We start from the raw sequence: 25,157 nt of genomic DNA on the forward strand, positions 1-25,157 counted from the left end.
GGGTGGGATGCTTTTCAGAGGGTCGGTGTAGACTCAAAGGGCTGAATGGCCTCTATCTGTACCAAAGGGATTCTACAATATAAAGTTAATCAATCATCAAAGTCAACATGCTCATTTTTGCCTGATATTGAATTTTGACTCCATGTTCATTTCATTTTGTTCAGTAGTGCGAATTCAGAATGCATTCTGCTACTCCACTTTAGTACTGGTAGCTTTAGTTATATGATGTGCAGTTTTTTTTAACATGCTTATATTGTCATTACAGCTGAAGGTCTATCAGGAAGGACAATTGAAATAATACTTGCAGTGACATTGTGTGTGCTTTCTGTCGCTCTCCTTGTGATAGCTGCTTATGTAATTGCGAGGTAGGAAGGACAAATATTATAAATGCCTTCATTTTTAAAATGTGTAAATTCAAATAACCTGTTGATTTTAAAGCTGCCTCTTTGAGTCTTTTGTATGGGGGCAAAGAAGCCTTTGTGGTGCTGTAGGAGTGACCCTACCTCTGAACGGCAAAGGCTAGGTTCAAGCCTCAACTGCTCCAGAGATGTCATAACACCCCTGAACTGGTGAATATCAATGCTGGGGACAAGCTTTGTCCAGTTTTATGGCAACCTCCAATGCAAAAGTTTCAGCATAGGTTGATAATTATATGCAACAGCAAGCCCTCCTTGTCTCAATCTCAGCTATGGATCTATTGGCTTCTGTGGAAACTCAACCTTCAATTTTCCCTCGTCTCTGTGGCCTGTTTAACAATGGAAATTGTTACAACTTAAATTCTTAGCTGCATTGCCACAGGTTTGGAAACCATCCCATCATTCCTACATCACATTCCTACAATATAATTCTTCAAGAAAGTGTTTATAACAGCATTTGCTCATTCTAAGCTATTGGTGTGCACTTGAACCCCTCGGTTGTATGTATTGCTAGTTGAAATACATTTATTTGGCACATAGTCTTCTGTTGGTAACTTGAGTATTGCTCAAAAAAGATGTATTTTGCTCAAGCTTTTAATCTTATGTTCATCAGAATATTTTGCAAGAATGCAAAAATTCAAGAGGAAAATACACACATATTTCAGGAGCGAAGAGTGCAGATTGGTCACTTCGTGATGTTGAATGATGGTTAACATCCAGACTTTATTTAAGTTTTACATCAGACAAATTGACTCTGATTGGTCAGGGCATAGCCTTAAAAATAAATCAGTGTAATGCCAGGTAGGGATGCTGTACATCCCAAACACTGGCTGACACCATCCATTTAGCTGTTCACAACAAATGAGATTTTGGTCATAGCCAATTAGCCCACACTTGCAAAGTAATAACACTGTGCCCAACATTAGGTGCCATTCTGCAATTGAACAGCATTTTCTGGATACACTGCTAACCAATTTAGCATTGCTACCAAGCTCACATTGTGGTGCCCTTGCATGTCCTGGAAGCTATATATATATGTGTGTACAATGTTCTATTTGTTCTAAGCAGAAAGATCCCATACATGTGTATTGCTTGTTTCAACTCGACAAAATGACTGACAGCTATTAACTGGTTAATTTCTCAGGGCAATGCCCTGAACAATCAGAATCAATCCACAGGTTTAAAATTTAAACAAAACTTGGTTGTTAACTGTCAATCAACATTAATGTGTTCATCCTCCACAGAAATACCTCTACCAGTCAGAGTCCACATGCCAACCAATCAACACTCTTCTGCTCTGTTGGTTTATACCTTGAATTAGTATTCTTGTGAATTGTCCTGATGAATGCAAGATGAAAAGGTCTGACAAGATGTGTTTTATTTCCGCACTTTTAACATGTATCATATTTGATGGTACAGCATTGTCTATTCCACGCTAATTTCTCCAGTTTTTCTCTATACAGGCAGTATGGCATTAAGGTAAGCAAAGAGCCTGAAAATATTTTACCAATCAATGCTGCCACAAAAGTGCCCTTTGCAAGGCAAAACAAAGTTGGAAATTTTAGTCATTTATCTTCTTGTAAACAATGATTGAATTAATATTTCTTATAACTATTGTGTTACGTATGTATACTGACTATTTATTTATCTGAAATCCCTGTGCAGAATAAGACAGAAACAGAAGGAAGGAGGCACATATTCTCCAAGGGATGCAGAAATTGTTGACACTAAATTCAAACTGGACCAGATGATTGCGGTGACTGACCTGGAACTAAAGGAGGAGAAGTTGACACGGTAAGCTTCCGAAATTGCAGCAGTGAACGAGTCATGACCCCATTCTGACCAGTACTTGTTTGCTGTGCTGTTATTTATTGAGATCACACTCCTTTTTGAAAGGCCAAATTCCATCATTTAGACACTTCACGCCAGTTTATAAAAGCAGTCAATCTTCCCTGGATTTAAATCTTCCAAAAGAAATGCAGCAACATTTTTTTTCTGCCTTAAATTGACTAAGTGACACTGAAATTTAAATTGTTTTAAAGAAATATTAAACAGCTATTTGAAAACTATGTTACCATATGAAAAATTCTAATTATACTTTGCTTATATATTAGTGCAGTTTGAACAAAATAGATCAGAAACTCAGGTACGGGATAAGAAAACTGATTGTGAAATGTGAATGTATGGAAGAAAGAAATTTTGCATGTAATTACTTTATTTATTCAGCTCACTATCTGCATATCAGATATAACGTTATATCTGTACGTTGCCTTGAAAATTATATCCATAGTTTGCCTTTAATTATTTTTGATGTTTTTGATTGTTCATCCATTCAAATGTAGACTAAATATTGGAAATACTACAGGATCAATTCATTCAAATGAAATAATCTAGTGTGAATTAAACTTAAAATTGTACATCGTACAGTTTGAATAACAAGCAAATATTCAAGTAATTCTGAACAATGATTGCAGTGAATAAAAGAAAATTCAAAGCAAAGATAGATTGAAAATAATGAACAAAATGTATTTGAAGTCGTTTAGAAACTATTGTAATCTGAAGCCAAACTAATTTGCTCATCCTTCCATAGATTAAGTAAAAATCATTAAATACATTGGTTTAGAATTTTGTTACATACTTTCATGTACCATTACTTTGTGGAGAACTAAAGAAGCAGGTTAGGGAGAAAGTTTATCACATTCACAATTTCCCATCTGCTCAATACCTGGTGCTCAGGTTGCTGTTTAAGGAAATAATGTGCAGATTAGAGATAAATGCCACCATATGTGCTCCTCATAATTTGGGCCAGTTGATAATTCATTGTAAGAACTGCCCTGCAGATCTCATAATCTCCTGATAAGAGCTTGATGGCCCGATTTTGAGTTTGTTGTCATCTGTTCCTATTTAAGCACTGAAAAAGCATAAAAATGCTGAAGAAGCAGACTCCTAAGTACAATTTTAAAGGATGTTTTCAGACATCATAGATACAAAGAAGCTCTGTCATTGTTAATTTCTGTTCTTATTTTAATGAGACTAACAATGTAACTCAGGAAGCTACCTCATTTAAGTGACCCAGACCAGGAGGTCAGCTATAGGCCATTCTCAATCCTTCCAACTGCCCCAACCAAGTGTGAAAATAGCTGGTGTGAAAGGAAGTTGAGGTGGTTTTCTCAGAGTACTGTTACAAACAAGACAGATGTATTGCTTCCTTCTGCACCACTGCATTTTCAGGATCTAAAATCAAACACAAGCAGCCCACATCTACCTTCATAATCCCACACATAAATATATATAACACTGGGACAGTTTTCATCCTTGTATTCAATGCTTCACATGAAGTGAGTGAATGGATTGAATTCCAGTTAAATCTGTTAGAATACACTTCATCTTACTGTTCAGTTCAGGGTGATGATGATACGGAGTGAAGCAACAGATAAAATCAATGAGTATATTAGATGTTATTTTTTGATTTATTTAGACATGTAGACAGTACTTAGGACCTTCATTTATACTATAAGCAGATTTGAAGAGTTTTGGTTTCAAAAGCGCATTTCAATTTCTTTTGGTTTTCTTGAGTATTTATATTTGTATTGATCTGTTAAATCATTAACTTACAACTGCGATGGCTATCTTTCTCTGAGTGATTGTGTTTAGCAGCATGAATTATTTGATAAATCTATCTAGTGTGACAATGCGAATTGCCGTGATTTAACTGCTGATTTAAGGAACTTGTGTTGTTTGAAAATTGTTAGTTGACCTGTTGGCAACATTCACTGTGTGCTACCAGCAAATACGCCAATGCCAAAACAAAATGTTAAAGCGTGACATAGATTTTCAAAACCAACATTTTAAAAATTTACAGACTAACATTCTGATGGCTCCTTTCTTACAGTTATTCCTCGATATTCTTTAGACGCAAGGAAATGTATGTCATCCAGTAAGTGAAGAAATCAGTCTGTTGAAGTTTCTAGTGCAATTTCACACAAAACTATATAAAGTTACAATAACAGGAACAATAGAATTAGATAAAAACTCCCTTATCCTCAAAGATTTCAGAACACTTCAGACACCTGATTAGTAAAACACTTTAAAATCTGCCTGGTGTGTGTTCAGAGTAATGAGGCAATGGAAATGATGATGACGTAAGCTACAAAAGAAGCATCCAATCTGCTACCACCCAATTTGTACACCACTCACTTTTTATATTCTACCCTTACATTAGTTGAAATTCTCATCCATTCCTATGCTATTTCTAGTTTAGAAGTTCCAACATACTCCAAGACAACCTCTCATTTACTATGCTTAATAAACTCGAGGTCACCCAAAGATCCATGCCCTTACTTGTTCATTCATTGCTTCTGTGCTCACTAATTGATATTAGCTATCATGTGAGCAACACATCAAATTTAAACTTCTCAAATTTCTTCATAGCCCTTCCCTATCTCTGTAATCTCCTGTGATTTGACAGACCTGTAAGAAATCGATGCTGTTCTCATTATACCCTGTTGAGCATTCCCAATTTAAACTGCTCCATCTTTGATGGCAATGCTTTCAACAATGTCAGCCATAAACTCTGAATTTCCCTCCCTAAATCTCTCTGCTTCACTTTAGCATGTGTAGGACAGAATGTTTGAAACATCTGGTTGAAATGGTTGAAATATTTGTTGTTGCAACTTAGATATCTGATTGTCTTCTGAATGCATTGTGTGAGAATTCTCCTTGCTGATGGTCTAGGCTATGAGGACTAATTGACCCTAACAGTATTTAACCATTCTTACAAAGCTCCAAACACTGTAATGGCAAATGAATTTATGGCTCCCACATTTCTCTATGGATACTAATTAACGGTTAAACTAAAGACTGGACCTTTCTTTTATGCCATTGATTGTTAAGTCAAAAATGCTGATGTTTAATTTTATCAGAATCTTTATAATTGATGACATTATGAAAAACCAATGCTAGTAAAATGCAAAATGTTTCAGTAATTCTTACCAATGGTTCAAAGCATCAAAATAGTGACACGTTAAGAAAGATGTAAATAATCTATTTGAAGAAGGGATACCAAGTTAGTTATGGCACATGGTTGAGCAGGAACAGGAGGTGGTGCCAGAAGACAAGTGGCAACCCAGTACCTCAATGGCCATATGGGTGTCAGGAATGGCCCTTTCTGTACTTTTGCAAATATAACATAACTTTAAAATTGGACAAACATTGTAATGCCCCTATTGCTATTTACTGTGAAAGAATATGCAAGTCCTGGCCTTGCTGAGCAAAACTAATTTAAATGTTTGGTAGATTTAAAGGCAGAAAATACTCTTGGTAGAATAACACTGAGATCCTGGAGTACAAATACATCAATCACTGGGAATTGTGTCTCAGCTTTTAAAAAAAAGGAGCAAACCAAGCACTACACTTTAGTTCTCAGGAGATAAGTGAAAAGGAAGGAATTTATGCTAAACCTATGTCCAACACTGGTTACACTACAGAGATAATGGGAACTGCAGATGCTGGAGAATTCCAAGATAATAAAATGTGAGGCTGGATGAACACAGCAGGCCAAACAGCATCTCAGGAGCACAAAAGCTGACGTTTCGGGCCTAGACCTCTCTGATGAAGGGTCTAGGCCCGAAACGTCAGCTTTTGTGCTCCTGAGATGCTGCTTGGCCTGCTGTGTTCATCCAGCCTCACATTTTATTATCCTGGTTACACTACATTTGTATTTACAGGGAAACTATGCAGTTGCATGAAGGAGACGGTAATGATGGCAGATTGAGATGAGAATAATGAGGGAAAGTTCAGGTAGAGGGACAAACATCAGCATGGGCTGTTGGGCCCAATGATCTACTTCTGCAGTGTAACTCCAATGTACAAATAGGTAGTTACCTGTATTCAGGATTAGAATTCTCCCATTTGCAATTAAAATGTTGTATCAGTTACCACTTTTGGATGTGTTTTTTTTAACACAGTCTTCTGCCCTCATCTTATTAATTGTGCAGCTGGGTTCTTTAAGTCCCTTCTCATGCAATTGCAAAGCAGGAAAGGGAAAAGCATTTACCACTGCCAGGACCTTTTTGGTGGTGACATCATTGGGGCCATATTAAAAGTCCCGTTAGCTGCACACCATTTTCAGACACTGCAAGCCAGAAACTCGCCCTCATGCTCTGGAGCTCCACCGTTATCACTGAGACAATGACACAGAAAGCAAAGCTCACTCCCCATTTTTCTGACAGGGACTGAGAGGCATTCATGGGTGGATTGGTGGAGAAGAGGACCATCATTCTTCCTGCAGACAACCAATCCACCAGACACACCTGGCCAGGATCCAGAGAACAGACTGTGTTAGTGGTGTATCATAGATTTTTTAAAAATGTCTAGCAGTACAGGAAGAAGTATAATGATTTTAGTACTACCATTGTCTCTCTGTTACCTCACACTCCCTCTAGCTGTAGCACTGTGTACACCTCTGACTGAGACTCATGGACTAACACTCTCACGATTGATGTATCATGTGCACTCAATGGCTCCCACTCATTTCATCATCCCAAATTATTAACCCTTACATTTTGCATCTGCCATTCACTCACTGGGGATACGTGACCATCTCTGCTTCGCCTGCATCATCTCTATCTGCCCTTCCACCCACTTCCAACATCCCCAATCCCTCCCTTTTCCTCAATGTAGGTTAAATTGGCCTACAACTGTACTGAGAGAGCCAAGACCAGGTGAAATCAAGCTATCTAGCTTGTCACTCTGTACAGGGAAAAATTCCAACTCTAGCCAGAAGAGGGCACCACAGAGAGAACTCAGGAGCCAACCAACCCTGCAAAGCTCATGGTACTGTGTGCACCACTCTCCCATTAACACCAATGCTAACTCATTCTTAACCTTCAAAAGCTTTAACCCCTTTTACACAACAAATTCCTTCTCTCCTTGTACACAGAATCTAGCTGCATCCAAAGCACTGCCCCAGGAAGAGGCCAGTGATAGAGATTTCCGGCTCCACCTCTACCTCTAAGGAGGAAATGAATGAACTCCAAAAGGATGCATTGACAAGGCTTTTGCCTGTATTTTGCACCTCAGTGGATACTCTATCCAGAGGCACAATCTGGTGAGCACATCACTGACTCACCTGTACAGGTGGCTGAGGAAGAATTGTCCCAGGACTCTGCCATTCAGAGGACTCCCAGAGACCAGGCACCTACTCAGTACAATGCTCCTGGCCACAAAAGCCTTTGTGAAAAATTGAAGACAGGAACAACAGCAGGATTTTCAGTGGCTGTTGACAAGCTGGATTGAAGGAAGGAGGATGCTGTAAGCATTGCCAGTACTATCATGCTTGTGTGCGACTGTCTCCATGGATAGGTTGGATACTTCCATGGAGATCCAGGTGTAGCACACTCTATGTCTACCAATTATGTGCAAGGTGCTACCCTCTGTTGACTCTAGCTGTAGGTACTCACCATCAACAGCAAGGTGAGAGGGGGAGTGAGGGACCTTGACCTCACTCCAGCTGCCCCAAGAACTGCCCAATCATACTCACAGGTTCAGCACTGTTCTACAGGATGCACATATATTTCTGAGTAACCTAGCAGTCTACATGCACTCTGAAACATTGAAACATTACCACCGATGGAAGAGTCAAAAGGAAATTTCTTGGAAGGGGATCTCCAATGATATAAAGTTTATAATCAGAGGGATAGTGAAATACTTGTTCAGCAACAGAATTAATAAAAAATACTGCAGCAATAACAAAGTCATCATTCACTCAGTGACCCAGTGCAATGAAGCCACCCCCCAGATTTGAGATCGTGAGAGCTGCAGATGCTGGAGTCAGAGATAACACAGTGTGAAGCTGGAGGAATACAGCAGGCCAGGCAGCATCAGAGAAGCACGGTGTGACTTGAAACATCAACTTTCCTGCTCCTTTGATGCAGCCTGGCCTGCTGTGTTCCTCCAGCTCCATACTGTTTTACCCCAGATTTGAGGTGCCTGCTTTTTCCCAGATCCATGGACTTACGACCTGATAAGCTCCCTAAACCAGCAAATCATTGGGACTGATTGTGGCCCATCCTCAGAATGACTTGGCAGAACTGCCCCAACTGAGAACAGCTCTGGTCTCACCACAATTCCCTGTTTTAGCTAATTGTAATCCCTGGACTGATGGCACTTCACAGGACTGACTGTGATCCAGTTCCTGGACTGTAAGGTCACAGGTCCCTGACATTTGGTGGGACCTAGGGCCTGATTGGCCATGGACAATTCTAGACAAGAATTAAATGAGCCCCTTCACTGACTGTGATGGTACACGACCGCCCGCCTCACTGACTGTAATTCCCCTTGATTCCACTTAAAGACTCCTCCCCTCTGACATTTAGATATGCTTGCAGCAAATGCAGTGTGTTTGCTCCCTAAACTCCTGGCATGTACTGCATATGTAACACTGATGTAACCTGGTGCCATGCAACAACAAGTCCACCCCATGACTGGTCAGTGCTCCCCATCGTGGCAAGCTGCCTGCCTCTCCCATTATAATAAAAAGCAACGCATGCTACTAAGGTTGGCAGCCTCGAAATAAGCACACAGTAAGAGAGCATATAGAAAGCACGGTAAGAGCCATAAGATGTATCCTCTGTAGATGCATGTGTGTGTCCCTGCATGAAAAGCAACCAGGCAGAAATATGCATGTTGTAAGTGTCTTTGAGTTCTAAAATAAAGTATTGAAGGGCCAAAGTAATGTGTGAGCTGGCTTGAGGGCAGACTTGCTGATGTGATGGGGTGTATGGTTTGCTGCTGCTGACTTCTGTGGGCAAAAGATTAAGGAAGGTGGCAATTATGGTGGTATACAGAAACATTGTGATGAAGAGATGGTTGAGTGGTGGTTGAGACAAGCATTCAGCAAGCTTAAGGTGCCCATTACCTACTCTGACTACATTTTTTGAATTGATGCTCTCTAGAAGGAGAATCAGACATAGCATCAGGGGAGTTGGGCTGTTAATGAGCTGCAAACGCATGGAAAAAGAGTACGTACTGCTCAATAGCAAGATTTTGAAGTTGTCATTTAAAGCTTTTCGGGGGGGAATAGAAAATAATTTCTTGATATTGAGATTGCAATTTTTTCATTCGAGCCAAACTTTTCCATCTTTCTCTCTATTGCCCAAAGCGGACGAAGGAGGGAGAAATTCCAACTGTAACTGTCCCAAACTAAAAAAACCATAAAATACTTCTACCGTAATGCTCACAATTTTAATAAATTAAACATGGAATAGTTTAACAACCATGGAGGTTGCTGGAAAAGCTCAGCAGCTCTGGCAGCATCTGTGAGGAAAAATCAGAGTTAACGTTTTAGGTCCAGTATCCCTTTCTTAGAACTGACGGTAGCTAGGAAATTGTCAGCGCATAAGATAGGGTGGGGAGAGGGGCAAACAAGTAATCAATAGGTGGGAATAGAGCCTAAAGAGACAGAAGAACAGTTGGATTGACAAAGGAATTAATAACGATCTGGTTAGAATGGTGAATAGCTGTTACAGGAGACTGTTAATGACTAACAATAGATAGTGTATAATGGCAGGCTATGTGATAACAAGGCCTGGTGTGTGAGGTAGGGTGCTAGGACATGGGACAAATGGCCCTAAAATTATTGAACTCGATATTGAGTTTGGAGGGTGCAGGGTATAGAAAAATGAGGTGCTGAACTTTCAGCTTGCGCTGAGCTTCAACGTTGGCCAGGGAACAGGGCGGTCTGTTAAACTGGAAGGCACCTGAAAGCTCAGGTTCTTTTTTGCCAGCGCAATGTAGATGTTCTTGCAAAGTGGACCCCGGTAGAGGAGACCACATTGTGAGCAGCAAATGCAGTAGACTAGGCTCTGGGAAGTGCAGGTAAAGTGCTGCTTCACCTGGAAGGTATGTCTGGGCCTCTAGATACTGAGGAGGAAGGAGGTAAATGGGCAGGTGTTATACCTTCGGCAGTTGCAGCGGAAGATGCCATGGGGATGTGGGGGTGTGTTGGTGTGAAGGAAGTGTGGACTACAGGGTGTCCTGAAGGGAATGGTCTCTGTGGGAGGTTGACATAGGAAGGGAGGGGAATATGTGTCTAGTAATGGCGTCTCACTGAAAGTGGCAGAAATGGCAGCTAATGATCGTCTGGATGTGAATGCTGGTCGGATGGTAGGTAGGGCCAAGGGGAGCCCTATCACTGGTGAGAAACACAAGTGTGGGAGAAGGGTCAGACCTGGTTGTGGGCTGTGTTGACAACGGTGCTGAAGAATCCTCGGTTGAGGAAGAAACTGGACATTTCGGAAGGTTCCTTGTCAAAGGAGGATTCCCCAGCACTGTTGTCAACAGGGCCCTCAACTGGGTCCGACCCATCTCCCGGTCTTCTGCCCTGATCCACTCTGTCCCCTCCCGCAACAGCAGTAGGGTTCCCCTTGTCCTTACCTTCCATCCCACCAGCATCCACATCCAGAAGATCAGCAGACACCATTTCTGTCACCTCCAACGAGATGCAACCAGCATACACATACTCTCCTCCCCTCCTTTGTCAGCCCTCCGCAGGGACCGTTCCTCTGGGACACTCTGGTCCGCTTTTCCTTCACTCCCAAAAACCCCCCACAATCCCACCGCACCTTCCCATGCAACTGCCAAAGGTGTAACACCTGCCCATTTATTTCCTCCCTCCCCAGTATCCAAGAGCCCAGACATACCTTCCAGGTGAAGCAGCACTTCACCTGCACTTCCCAGAATCTAGTCTACTGCATTCACTGCTCACAATGTGGTCTCCTCTACATTGGGGAAACAAAGCATAGACTGGGTGACTGCTTCACAGAACATCTACATTCTCCTTGCCACAAAGGACCTGAGCTTCCAGTTGCCTTCCACATTAACAGACTACCCTGTTCCATAGCCAACACCTCTGTCTCAGGCTTGCTGCAGTGTTCCAGCAAAATTCAGTGCAAGATGGAAGAACAACACCTCATTTTTTGCTGGAGACCCTGTAGCCCTCCAGACTTAATATTGAGTTCAATAATTTTAGGGCCTGAACTCTCCCATGTTCTAGCCCCACACACCAGGCCTTGTTAGCACATAGCCTGCCATTATGCACTACCTATTTTTAGCCACTGACAGTCTCTATTAACAGCTATTCACCCTCCTAGCCAGATTGTTATGAACTCTGTTGTCAGACCAACTCTCCTTCTCTCTTTTTGTGCTCTATTCCCACTTATTGTTTACTCTTTAGTCTCTCCTGCACTTGGCTTCTGCATATAAACAGACATTTCCTAGTGATCATCAGTTCTGAGGAAGGTCACTGGACCCAAAACAATAACTTTTATTTTTCTTCACAGATGCTGCCAGATCTGCTGAGCTTTTCCAGCAGCTTCTGTTTTTGTTCCTGATTTACAGCATCCATAGTTTGTTCGGCTTTACATGATAATTTAAACCACGATTGAAGATTCATGTATCCTACAATGGTTCAGAGAAGACTTGCTGTGGCTACAGTATTATGTAAAATCAATTCTGAATGTATGCAGGATATTGTTACACATTAGGACCAAAATAATGCTAAATGGACATTATAGAGTGCAAAATATTCAGCATCTGTACTCTTTTATGATGACATAATGAATGATGGACACCCATTATTGCACTTTTCCATTTCAAGTTTTCCTGGTGCAGCTAATAAATCATTAAATATGGTGGATTGCAATTTCTTGGTAACTTTGCAATGTGCCTTTCACTATTATAGTTATGGAAAACTGACATACTGTTTATGGCCATAACAAATTTAGTAAAGAAAATTGTCCAGCTGTGACATTCAGCTGTAAAATTGCTTGAAGTAAAATCAATACTCTCAATCTGAAGTATACATCCGAAAAAAGCATAAAAATATACCATAAAAATATGAACATATGTGAAAATGGATAGTTTAAGGCTTAAATAATAGACCCATACTGAAATTAAAAAGTTAAAAATGTGAATAAAACTCAATAGTAATAAAAAGTTAATGATTCCAGTTGAGAAAGCTCGCTCAGAAGATTTTCCGCCTTTGTTTTAAATTGAGAGAGCATAGAAACCATAAAAGTAAATTTCATGGGCCTGAAGTTACAGCATTCATAATTCTGGCAACAGTGATTCTATTGGACTCGTTCATGTTCAGAGCGATGGCACCTCATTGGACAGGGCATGTGGAGAAAGGCATCAATTTTGGTGCATTTCTTTGATATAGCTGCACATGTTTGTCAAAGATTCTGGCATCCACCCACCCAGCTTACTTTGGCTGAATGACCAGGGGGTGGAGGGAGGGTTCTGTGGCTATGTACAGCTAAATCAAACTTTAAAATATGTTTTCATAATTAAGAGTTATTCAAGAACCCAAACTATATTTGCCTAATCTGGTCCTCACAATACAGCCTACAGCCAATTTTGGGAAGCCAGTATACTTTCACACATAATGCCTGTGGAATAGCTCTTTCCCCCCATTTCTGGCATTTACCTTTGTTCTTTGCGACACTGACAAACAATCCCAGCAGCTGTGTTGCTGAACTGGTGCCAAGGATCAGGACATTTCTTCTGGGCTATATAGAGTGAGAGGCCGATGTGATACCACCAACAAAGGTGGGAAGAGGAAAGAGGTTCAGTTGAGAAATTATGAACAGTGAAGGGCTAAATTAGAAAGTAGAGTCACAAAGGATTACTACCTGAGGCACACGGAAATTAGCATAGGGTAAATGAGATTATAGAGGTAAATGCATGGCTCAAAGATGAATACAGAAGAAATGGATTCTGAATCATGGCGCACTGGTACCAGTATTGGGGAAAGAGAGGATGGGCAGCATTTGAACTATATGTCCTGGCAAATTGTATAGAGTTCTGATTGGACTTTCAAACTAATTAGTGGTGTGCATGTGTGCGCGTGTGCATGTGTGTGTGCGTGCGTGCGTGCGTGTGTGTGTGTGTATGTGTGTGTGTGTGTGTGCGTGTATGTGTATTTGGGGGTGGGGTGGGTAGTGGTGAGTGGGTTTAATTGAAAGGAAGTTTACAAAATCAAGAAAGGAGCAAGAAAGCAAAGGTGCAGGGTACTGAAGAGGAAAATGATAGTCAAAGCGCAACAGGAAAGAGTTGAAAATATACACAGATGTGTGCAGCAGAAGTTAGAACCAGAGAGAATAATAATGATAAAATGTTATAGTTTAAAGCTCCCTATTTGAGTGCAGGCAGTATTTGTAACAAGGTCAATGAATTGATGGCTTAAATAGAAATAAGTTCATATGATTTGATAACTATTACAGAGACATGTTTATACGGTTACTAAGACAGGGAGCTTATTATTCAGGAGTATTCAATATTTCAGAAGAATACGTGCAAAGGAAAAGGAGTTGTAGTAGTACTGTTAATAAAGAAAATGTAAGTGTAGTGCTGAGCAGTGGTGTAGTTCCAATAGATCTAAAAACCGAAAGAACTGCGGAAGCTGTAAATTAGGAACAAAAACAGAAGTTGCAGGAAAAGCTCAGCAGGTCTGGCAGCATCTGTGAAGAAAAAAAATCAGAGTTTACGTTTTGGATCCAGTGACCCTTCCTCAAAATGTTAACTCTGATCTTTTCTTCACAGATGCTGCCAGACCTGCTGAGCTTTTCCTGCAACTTCTGTTTTTGTTCCTGATGTAGAATCTGTTTGGGTGACAGTAAGGAACAGCAAGGGAAATAAGTCACGGGCAGAAGTCATCTATACACCCGAAAAGAGTCGCTTCACAGTAGGATGGAGTATAAATCGGTAAATAGTGGAGATGTGTAGGAAAGGTGGTACAGTTGTGATGGGTGATTTTAATCTGCATATTGACTTAACAAATACGATGTGCAAGGATGATATGGATGACAAATTAGTGCAGTGCATTCCCTCTTAGAGTAGTGTGTTGGGAAAAATATTCCAGAACTCACTGGGTTCCAGGAGGATTCCAGCAAATCTGAAAACTGCTAAAGTAGTACCCATGTTCACGAAGGCAGGGTGATAGAAAGTAGGAAGCCATAAGCAAGTTAATCTAACATCGGCCATTTTAAAAATTCTACAATCCATTATTGACAATGAAATATCAGGGCTTTCAGAAAAGCTTAGTGCAATCGAATGGAGTCAACATTATTTTGTGAAAAGGCAATCATGTTTGCCAGATTTGATTAAGTGGTGTATTTGGCATTTCAGAAGGCATTAGGTAGGTGTGATATGAAAGGATATTGCACAAGATGGGAGCTGATGGCTTAGGGGTAACATATTTGCATAGATTGAGGATACGTTAACACACAGAAGACAGCAAATCAGGATTAATGGTTGGAAAGATGTAATAGATGGAGTCCCACAGTGATCTGTCCTGGGCCCTCAATTATTTACTATCAATTATTAATGACTTCGAGGAAGGGGCAGAGTGTAGACCTACTGATGATACAAAAATAGGGAAGAGGGCATAAGGATGTAAGAAATCTGCAAGGTGCTATAGATAAGTTGAACAAGTGGGCAAAAACTTGACAGATGAAGTTCAATGTAGGAAAGTGTGCAGCCATGCACTTTGGTAAGAAGAATGAAAAGGCAGACTATTATTTAAATGAAGAGAGACTCCAAAAAAGGTGCAGTATAGAGGGATCTGAATGTTCTTGTCAATTAAATGCAAACATTGTGGTGTACATGCAGAAAGTAATTAAGAATTTGACCTTTATTGTTAGGGAGTTGGCGTTTTAAAATAGAAGTCTTGTTACAACTGTGCAGCGAGTTGGTAAGGTCCCACTCAAAATGCTGTTTACAATTTTGATCCTCATATGTAAAAAAATGAAACTATTGGCTATAGAAGTTGTTCAAAAGATGTTTACTAGCTGAGTCCTGAGGCACAAGAGTTGACTTATCACGAACAGCAAAACAGGTGCGGCCTTTAATCATTAGACTTTGGAAGAATGAGGGGCGATCTTGTTGAAACAAAGAAGATTCTGAGAGGTCTTGGGATAGATGTCGACAAGATGTTACCACTACTGCGAGAATTCCAAACTAGGGGGAATAGATACAAAACAAGGGAACACTGATTTAAAACTGAGATATGAAAATTTGTTTTTCTCCAAGAGGGTAATGAGTATTTGGAATTCTCTACCTGAGGGAGTGGTGGAGGTTAAATGACTGCAAGCATTTAAAGAGGGGGTAGATAGATTATTGAACTATCAGGTAGTTAAAGGCTGTGTTGAGCTGGCATGGAAGAGGAATTGATGCATGGAGCAGACCCAGCCACAATCTTGCTGATGGCAAGACAGGCTTGAGGGGCCAAATGGCCTTTTGCTGTTCTTATTTCTTAGGCTTTTATGCTCTTCATGTCATAAAAATGAATATTAAATAAGTATTAAACATTATATCATGGTTTTCAAAAAAATGAATCTAAAATATGTTAATTTAATTTATAATATAAAAATGTGCTTTCTCTTTTCATAAGCACAAAATTTGTTGCTTGTGTTTTATGCTCCTTCTTTGTACATTGTGTCAACTACAAAACAAATGCAAAATGTATTTGGAAAATACAAAACTTTGAAAAATCTCTACTTTGCAGATTACTCAGTTATAGGAAATCTCTCAAGTAAGTGGTTGCACATTTCTCTGTTTTGTTGTTGATAGCTGGATAAAATTTGATGTGGTTTCTTTTCTATTTTCTGTCAGATTAAAAGCCAAACAATATAAATCATAAAAGCATGACCAATTGCATGGTAACTGGAGAAGGGCTCTTTTTGTCTCCCTCTGGAGTGAACCTCTCATATCTGTGTTTCAGCTTTGGCAGCAATATGGGCTTATTTAAATTCCTTGGAGAGCAGGACAGAGTGACAATGCTTTCATTGCATTTGTTTTATGTTCCTAATTCCAAAAACAAGCTGTCAGTTCCACAAAAGTCTTCAAAAAGTAGTCTTGTCTACATGTGCCATTTTTAACCTTCCCTTCAAACAAATCATTCACTGTTTGAATATTTCCTTATCAGGCTTGTGTGCTTGATTCTAACAAATTGTAGTAACTTTGCATATTTTTGAGTCCAGTCTGTAACCCACAGAGTGATCTGTATATTTGTAACAAATTGCGAAATAAATGATTTTGTAATTGACTTTATTCAATCTGCCCCACAGGCCCATTAGCAAGAAGTCATTCTTGCAGCATGTGGAAGATCTGTGTATTAACAACAACCTGAAGTTTCAAGAAGAATTTTCGGTATGTCTCTAACAGTTGTCACAACGTACCAAAAATTTAGAAGCTCTACATGTCACAATTTACGTATAGTTTAGTGTATGTCAGACAAGTGAGAACCTTCACCCTGATAATCAATACCCAATTACTAAGTTTAATGTTTACATAGTAACCTTACACTAATTTTGACTTTTCACTATAGGTGGCAACCCGATCAGCATCATTTGCCAGTCACCTCCATATAGTTGATCCTCTGCAACGACCAGACATTGACATTATTCTTTCCAGGGTGCTACTATATGTGTTCATTAGACAGAGATTAATTCTACAAAGTTCTTTTCTAAAAGTTATTTTTAAAAATTCTGTTGTCCCTGGGCAGGTTCAAGGTCATTTCAACACACCAGCTCCACATTCAGAGCAACCGAAGTTTGAAATGTAGCCTTAAATTTAATTTTAAATTCAATTTCGAAGGCAATAAGGCTGAATGGCACTGACTGTCCTGGCATTCTGCTGGAAAATTAGTATAATGGAGCTAAGAAACCAAACAAATAATTAAACAGAGTAACATGAAAGTAATGTTTGTGATTTCAATGTGCCACATTTAATGATCGTTTCATCGGGAGTAATTTAGAAATATTATGTTATAGTTTTAATAGTTTTTATTCATTCATGGGATGTAGGCATTACTGGTTGGGCCAACATTAATTGTCCATCCCTAATTGTGCTTTTGAGGGTGGTGGTGAGCTGCCTTCTTGAACCACTGCAGTCCATTTGTTGTAGGTAGACCCACAATGCTAGTTAGGAACGGAGTTCCAAAAATTTTACCTAGAGACTCTGAAGGAATGGCGATATTATTTCCAAATCAGGATGGTACATGGTTCAGGGGGGAACCCATAGGTAAAGGTGTTCCCAGATATCTGCTGCCCATGTTCTTCCACATGGAGATGGTGTGGAAGAAGCTGTCTAAAGAGCTTTGCTGAATATTTGCAGTGTACCTTGTAGATGGCACACTCTGCTGCCACTAAGAGTTGGTGGTGGAGGGAGTGAATGTTTGTGGATGTGGTGCCAATTAAACAGGCTGCTTTGTTCTGGATAGTGTCAAACTTCTTGAGTGGGAGCATTCCAGCACACCCCTGACTTGTTCGTTGGAAATGGCAGAGAGGTTTTGGGGAATCAGAAGGTAAGTTACTGCAGGATCCCAGCCTCTGACCTGCTGTCATAATCACAGCATTTATATTGCTAGTCTCGTGTAGTTTTTGGTAAATGGTAACCCTGAAGAGAGAATTCAGTGATGGTAATGCCATTGATTGTCAAAGGGCGACAGTTAGATTTTCTCTTGTTGGGAATTATCATAGCTTAGCACTTGTGTGGCATGAACTGTCATCCCAAGTGTGGATTTAGTCCACATCTTGTGAATGGCTCTGAATGTTGCGCTCTAATTAGTGAGCTTCTTCACTTCTGACCTATAGTGGAAGGAAGGTAGTTGTGCCTAGGACTCTACCCAAAGGAATTCAGACAGAGATGTCCTGGCTCTGAGATGACAAACTCCTATAATTATAGCTGTTTCCTTTGTGCTAGATATGATTCTAACCAGTGGTGTTCACCCTAGATTCCCACTGACTCTAATGCAACTTTTAAATCAATGGCAGTCACTCTTATCTCACCTCTAGTTTCATGTCATGTTTCATAATTCTGTGGAAATTTCAAGGCCTCTGCAGGAAAACCCACAGCAGCAGCTTAGACTAATGTGATGTAGCCCAAACCCCGAATGCTGAGCAGTAAAGGCATGACACAGTGGATAGAGATGCTGGCTCTGAAGACCGTGCAATGCTCATCTCACTCACCTTCTCACTCAAATATGAGAAGAATTTTGCAAAAACTAGACAGGGCCAGTCAACTGCCAGAGCATCAGGTATAATGCAAACAATTTGCCCAATTAAATCATCCCACAACAGTTATATTTTTATTAAGTCATTCAACGTACCCATTAAGTAAACCTGGAAAATATAGTAATATGGGTGTAGAAATGGTACATCATGTTATGTCATCAAGACAAAGTGCACAAAGCAAGTAACACTGATGGCACATTAGTTACTCACAGGGAAATACGTGGGCTGCACTTTGTATGAATTTCGTCCAGAGAAAATGGAGTTGAGCAACCATATTTTTCTTCATTCATTCTGGTTTTCCCTATCATTAGGATGCGACTGTGTCTTGTTATCAAACTGTTTCATCCCTACAATCTTGCAAAATCATCTTATGTCATCTTATGCTGCTGCTTGCTGTCTATGTAGATGACTGGATTTAAACACCCTGACGTGGTTTCTACAAACAGATTGGAGAATTAGTGGGAAGTCAGTATTACTTCTCACTCAGAGATAGTAGGAACTGCCAATGCTGGATTCTGAGGTAACAAGGTGTAGAGCTGGATGAACACAGCAGGCCAGACAGCATCAGAGGAGCAGGAAAGCGGACATTTCAGGTTTGGACCCTTCTTCAGAAATGGGGGAGAGGAAAGGGACTCAAATAAATAGAGAGAGGGGCAGGCAATGATCCACCTTCCATCATGGCCTTTAGTGGGATGTCAGTATTACTTCTGTAAGGGAGACCCAACCAGATTAGGTGCCGGTTTAACTAGCCAGCAGGGGACATCCCCTTGATTTAGGTCGCTGGTGGTAGAAGCCCCATCCATAAAGAGTTGGCAGCAATTGGAGACTGACAACTGCTGATGATGCTCTGGGGACTTCAGGAGGGACTGTTGCTGGTTCCTGGACTCAGATGAGTGAGGATAGGACAGGAGTGATGGCTCAGGGCTTAGAGACAGAGGCAGTGGTGTGGTTTTTGGTAAACTCTTCCATGCTTTATCTACCATGCTAGGTTCCCCTGTCAAGCACAAAATGTTTGACAATGAGGGACTGGTAGGCCCCTGACAAACCTTGTAGGATTGTGCTGGTAAGCCTTTAAGAGATAGGAAATGGCATGTAACTCACTTTAATCCACGAGACACTATTAAATTTCAACTATCTATTAACATATTAATTAGCCTAATTAACATCTTGCCATCAGTGAGCACGAATCCTGCATCAACCTCTTCTATGAGACTAATGTCCTGCTATGTTTGGTTCTTTGGTTCCTACTCTGATGAGATGACTAAAATCTATCCAGAGATTTTTGAATAAGGTAGCTCTTCTGAACAGCTCAGTTCAATCATTTTCTGAAATGTTCTCGTTTGTATTCTAGTCATGCCTCTCTTCCTGAATACCATTCTGTTTCTGGTTATAAATCACTCCCTCTTGGGAAGGCAGTGGCTTTGCACATCATTATGCTGGGCCATGACAGATGCCAAATTTTCCTGCACTAACTCTGCGCTGTGATGACTGGCCAGCCCTGTCTGCTTTGTAACACCTCCTGCACCATTTGATTGAGTGAATAGGAGGGCTGGGTGCTGCACTATCTTTAGAAATAGTATGCTCATCCTTTGTATTCCCACGCTTCTATTGTATTACAACCATATAGTATGTTCCAATAATGCCTCAGCCAGTGGGTTCCTGTCAGTTGGTTTTTGCATCATTATTTCTGCCATGCAAGGTTTGCACACAGTGTAAATAAACTGTTCAAAATTATTTGCAAGTATATGTCATGCTTCAACCTCTGGAAAATAAAAGGTTAAACCCAGAAGGAGACACTTATGTTTCACAATCAGTGAATGTCATGTGAAGTTAACTGTGGTGCCTTTATTCATTCATTGCATCGCAACATTTCTAGTCATCCCTAACAGCCCTCAAAATGTAGTAGTACGCCCATTCTTAGACCATTGCACATGGGGAAGGTACACCCATTGTACTACAATGAACGGAGTTCCAGGCATTTGATCTAGTGGAGAAGTGGCAATATATTTCCAAGCAAGGAATGGTATCTAGCTTGGAAGGGAACTCATAAGGGGTAGTGTTGCCTTGTGCCTTCTGCCCATATTCTTCCAGAAGGTAGAAGTCAGAAATTTGGAAGGTGTTGTCAAAAGAGCTTTAGCAAGTTGCTACAGTGCAGGTAGGTGTGCACACTCCTGCCACTATAACTTGCTGAGAAGGGAATGAATGTTTAAGATGATGGATAATGTGCAAATCAAACAAGCTGCATCGTGTTCATTGGCACTGTGTTTGTTCAGTGATGGAGCTGCACTCATCCAGGCAAGTGGAAAGTATTTAGTCCCACACACGACTTGTGTCCTGTTGATGATGGCTAGAATTTGTGGAATCAGGATGTGAGTTTCTTGAGAAAAAATTCCAGGCCTCTGACCTGTCCTTATAGCCACTATATATTTGGTTAGTCCATTCAGTTTATACAGTTCAGTTTCTGATCAATGGTAGCTTTCAGGGTGCTGTTGTTGGAGGATTCAGTGACAGATATACCATTGAATATCAGGAGGGGATGGTTGGACTCCAACTTGTTGGAGGTAGCCATTTGCTGGCAGTTGTGTGACACAAATGGTAATTTGCAACTGATCGCCCTAGCCTCAATGATGTTCCAATCTTGCTATGTATGGACGTAGGCAGCTTAAGTATCTGAGGAGTTTTAAATAGTGCTGAAGCTTGTGCAATCAGCCGTCATTGATTTCGATCTCTGCCCCTGTAGTGAAAGAAGAGGAGAAGGGGAAAACTTGGATAGTCATTTTTAGGTTTCCTTCAAGAGTTTGGTGCAGAGGTGATGAGAGGTCAGGAGGTTAGTTATGTTTGCATACATTTTGGTGATGTTTTCTAACCTTTAGTTGAACAGCCTGGGTGTTAACAGTTATGTACATTAATAAAAACAGTAGAAGAGAATAAAAGATGTGCTGTTGCCTAACATACAGAGAAACACAACTGTCCAGAAAGGCAGTCAGTGTGTGATGTACACCAGCGAGTGTAGGGTTGCTGGACACTGGGTTTAGAAAACCCGTGTAGTTGCCCTGAAGTATCAGTGAGTTTAGTTTGTAGTGTGCCTTCAGGGCCTTTGTGAGAGACACCTTTGAAGGGATAAAGCATTTAGCGCTGCTCAGAAATTTATCTTAAGAAGCCAGTTAAAGCTATACCAGTATGTGTTTGTCTGAAGTGCCACAGAATGGAAATGCTGGTAACCTGACTAAGATTTGAGTGTTCGTAAGAATAAAAGGAATAGAATGAGTTTTAATCCTTTTCTGATTTCTGCAATGAAATTTTTCCAGCCTTTATTTTATTATAACATAGTGCACGTTTTTAAACCTTGAATAATGAAACCAATTCATATTTAATATTTCATTTTCAATGATTCCTTTTGAAAGCATATGGTAATGCCTGGATTTTTTTAAAGGGTCAAGGAAAAGACCTTAGAACTTTATTTGAACAATTCCTCTCAGAATCGTGTGACTTGTGATAATTATTGGCCTTGGTTACTTTAACTCAATTCATGCAAAACTCCTAACTGTTTATGATTAGGCTTCACAGCTGGCTAGAGTAAATTGTGGTTTCAGACTTAGAGATTTTGTTTTAGATTTTAGTTGGGAAAGGTCTTCTAATAATAAGCTGTCTGGCGCATGTCTCCAATTTATGAAGCACCTTTGTGGTGAATTAAGTGTGAAGCCTATGGAAGTCAGTGACCAAATGAGCTTCTAAAGATTATATTTCCTGAGCAAGCTATGTCTGCTGAGACCGCAGAAAAGAACTGTAATTTGACCACATGTGCAAGCCCACCAGGTGGCCAGACTTTAGAACATTCTATACCTTAATCTTTTTGTCCTCAAGTAGAGGCACCTTTGGCCAAGAAGTGCAGAAATGTGTTTATTTTCCAGTGTGTGTGCACAACATTCAAATTATATGTGTTAACCAATCCTACATCTTCATTGGATAGGTTTTGTTTTATAATAAATTACTAATGTTTACTAAAGCAGTTTTGTTGATGAATCTTTTCACAGAGGAAAAGCATACAAGTGGCCTTGTTAGGACTTTGGTAAAACACTTTTAAAATTACATCCTGAGTGGTACAGCAATGGGACTAGAGAAACTCAGTGCACTGCTCTGTTCCCATATTAGTCATAAAATTTGCTAATAAATATTTTATTCTTTCAGTTAGAAGTACATTGGCAAACTCTTGTGAACGTATTCAATAACTGACCTCCATGGTAACGAGAAAACAGTTAGGATCTAACAAACCAAGTTTCACTCTAAGATCTGACTTGTCTGGTATCAACTTCAGTGGGGATTATAACAGTACAAAGTCCCCAAATTGATGTTAGGTGCTCCATCCAGTTTTGCTTTTAATTTTTCATCTGTAATGGATTGAAACAATTGGCTGGCTTGCTTAACCAAGTCAGAGGGCAATTAAGAGTCAACCACACCGTTGTGGGTCTGAAGTCTAGGGAGGCATCCAGGTATCGTGCCTAAAGGACGTCAGTGAATCAGCTGGGATTTTATGACAATACAGCAGTGTCTTGGTCACTGTTACTTGGACTAGCTATGGAATTCGTTGCCACAGGAGGCTATGGAGGCCAGGTCATTAACTATATTTAAGACAGAGATAGATAGGTTCTTGATTATCAAGGGGATTAAATATTAGAGGGAGAAAGTGGGAGAATGAGGTCGAGAAATTTATTAAACATGAGTGAATGGTGGAGCAGACTTGATGGGCCAAATGGCCTAATTTCTGCTTTATGTCTTGTGGTCCTGACCACTGATAGAAATATTGGTAGAAATCCTGCACCATTTTTTACTGGGAGGACACATTAATAAGGAAATCATATACTTAAATGGACACTGTGAGGCTTCCTGTCAGACTAAGGTGGAACTCTCAAGCCCATGAACTGCTGGCCAGGAACATCATAGCATTCCTTGAAATCTCCTTTCCTGGGTGTGTATACACACACACACGCACACACGCACATGTGCAATTACACGTACACGTACATGTACACGTACACACACACGCACACGTACACACACACACACACACACACACACACACACGTACACCCACACACACACCTACACACACACGCACACACGTACACCCACACACACACACCTACACACACACACACACACACACACACGCACCCCTACACACACACACGCACACATGTACACCCACACACACACACCTACACACACACACACCTACACACACACACCTACACCCCTTATGGAGGCAAAGGAGACCCCTATAAGCCTCATTTATTCCCTGAAGCATCATGAATCCCTGAGGGAGCAGGGATATTTTGATGGAAGTGGCTCATTTCCAAGCTGAATGTCACACACTCAAATGGACAGTTTTCCTGATGTCAGAAATCAGATGTGAGAAATTTTGTATAATCCTCCAAGCCCATTCACCATCTTGCTCACTTCAGCAAGCTCCGCTGAATTTCATTCAGTATTCCAGTTTTAGAAGTTGTTGAATTTGTCAGTTCATTGCTTTTGCTTGAATGCAGTGCTGAAGTTGCTATAGTATTTCAGTGATATATTGCAAACCAAATGCAAAGCTCAAAAGAGGATGCTTAATTTAGTTTGGAAACAGACTTCCCTAGCAGAAAGTTTCATAGTATTGGATTCAACAGCTCTTTATGGATTTTTTTTAATCAGTTTTGATTGTCAAAAGTGACAGTTTGAAATATTTATTCAAAAGGAGCTCCCCAAGCTGGATCAGGAACTTACATCATCTGATGCTGACTTGCCCTGGAATCGAACCAAGAATCGCTTTGCAAATATAAAGCCATGTAAGTGCTGTTCAATAATTTGACTTAGAGGATCTTTACAGAAGGAAACTCTGAAATATTTTTCAGAAAGTGCTTCAATTAATGTGTAAAGTTTCATTTCTCAAGAACATGGCAGTAATGGTGCAAAATATTATAATGTATTGTTCAAAATGCTACACACAAATGTCATTTTATATCTGACCATAACAAGGATCAATGAAGTTCTCCAGCTAATTAACTCAAATGACATTATATTTATAAGAAGAGTTGTATTTTGTATTAAGAACATGGGGACAACTAGACAAACATATGTAAATTATTTCCTGCAATAATTTCTTGTGTAATATTTGTTCAGTTGGATATAAATTCAAAATTGGGTATTAGGGCTAGAACAGCTATGTTGTCCCCAGAAAGTCATGAAAACTTTTGTTAAAGATCAGTTCTATCTCCATTTCAGCATATTGTTTTCCAAATCAAACATTTCCTCATCTGAAAGTACTCAAAAAATGTGATGAATTAGCTGATTCTTGTTTTGTTCCCCCCTATTATTCGTTTCAAAATTCTTTCACATTCATGAAGCACATTTTAAGAGGTCAAGTGAGAAATTTATGTCTTGTAATTTTTGCCAAGGATACTGTCAAACTGACCACTAGGAGATGCACAGGAGCTGCTTCAAATGACTTAGTCTCTGGATTTTTTCCTTTTTTTTAATGGAACTATCTGATTCCTGCTTGCTGCATTTTGGTAAAAACACAACCCAGTCAATAACTCTCTTTGCACGAGATCGCCAAACACAGTTTGGGTCCTTCAGGTTGGTTTTCAGTTAATAAGTCCCAAAAAATAGGACCTCCATTTGAATT

At 40.1% G+C, this 25,157-nt stretch overlaps 1 protein-coding gene across 6 annotated transcripts in view; it reads left to right on the top strand.

The window, feature by feature from the left end:
- Positions 1-25,157, top strand: part of ptprq (protein tyrosine phosphatase receptor type Q) — a 206,009-nt gene that overhangs the window by 152,696 nt on the left and 28,156 nt on the right. For 4 of the 6 annotated variants that reach the window (XM_048549585.2, XM_048549588.2, XM_048549589.2 and 1 more), the window contains 6 exons: positions 266-365; positions 2,082-2,210; positions 4,309-4,353; positions 15,982-16,008; positions 16,544-16,625; positions 24,228-24,318. In XM_048549585.2, coding sequence (XP_048405542.2) covers positions 266-365; positions 2,082-2,210; positions 4,309-4,353; positions 15,982-16,008; positions 16,544-16,625; positions 24,228-24,318 — 474 coding nt within the window. The remainder of the gene's footprint in view (positions 1-265; positions 366-2,081; positions 2,211-4,308; positions 4,354-15,981; positions 16,009-16,543; positions 16,626-24,227; positions 24,319-25,157) is intronic. The other 2 variants (XM_048549586.2, XM_048549587.2) reach the window with 2 other exon arrangements.

Source organism: Stegostoma tigrinum, chromosome 18 (assembly GCF_030684315.1).
Source record: "Stegostoma tigrinum isolate sSteTig4 chromosome 18, sSteTig4.hap1, whole genome shotgun sequence".
In the NCBI taxonomy this organism is placed as follows: Eukaryota; Metazoa; Chordata; class Chondrichthyes; order Orectolobiformes; family Stegostomatidae; genus Stegostoma; species Stegostoma tigrinum.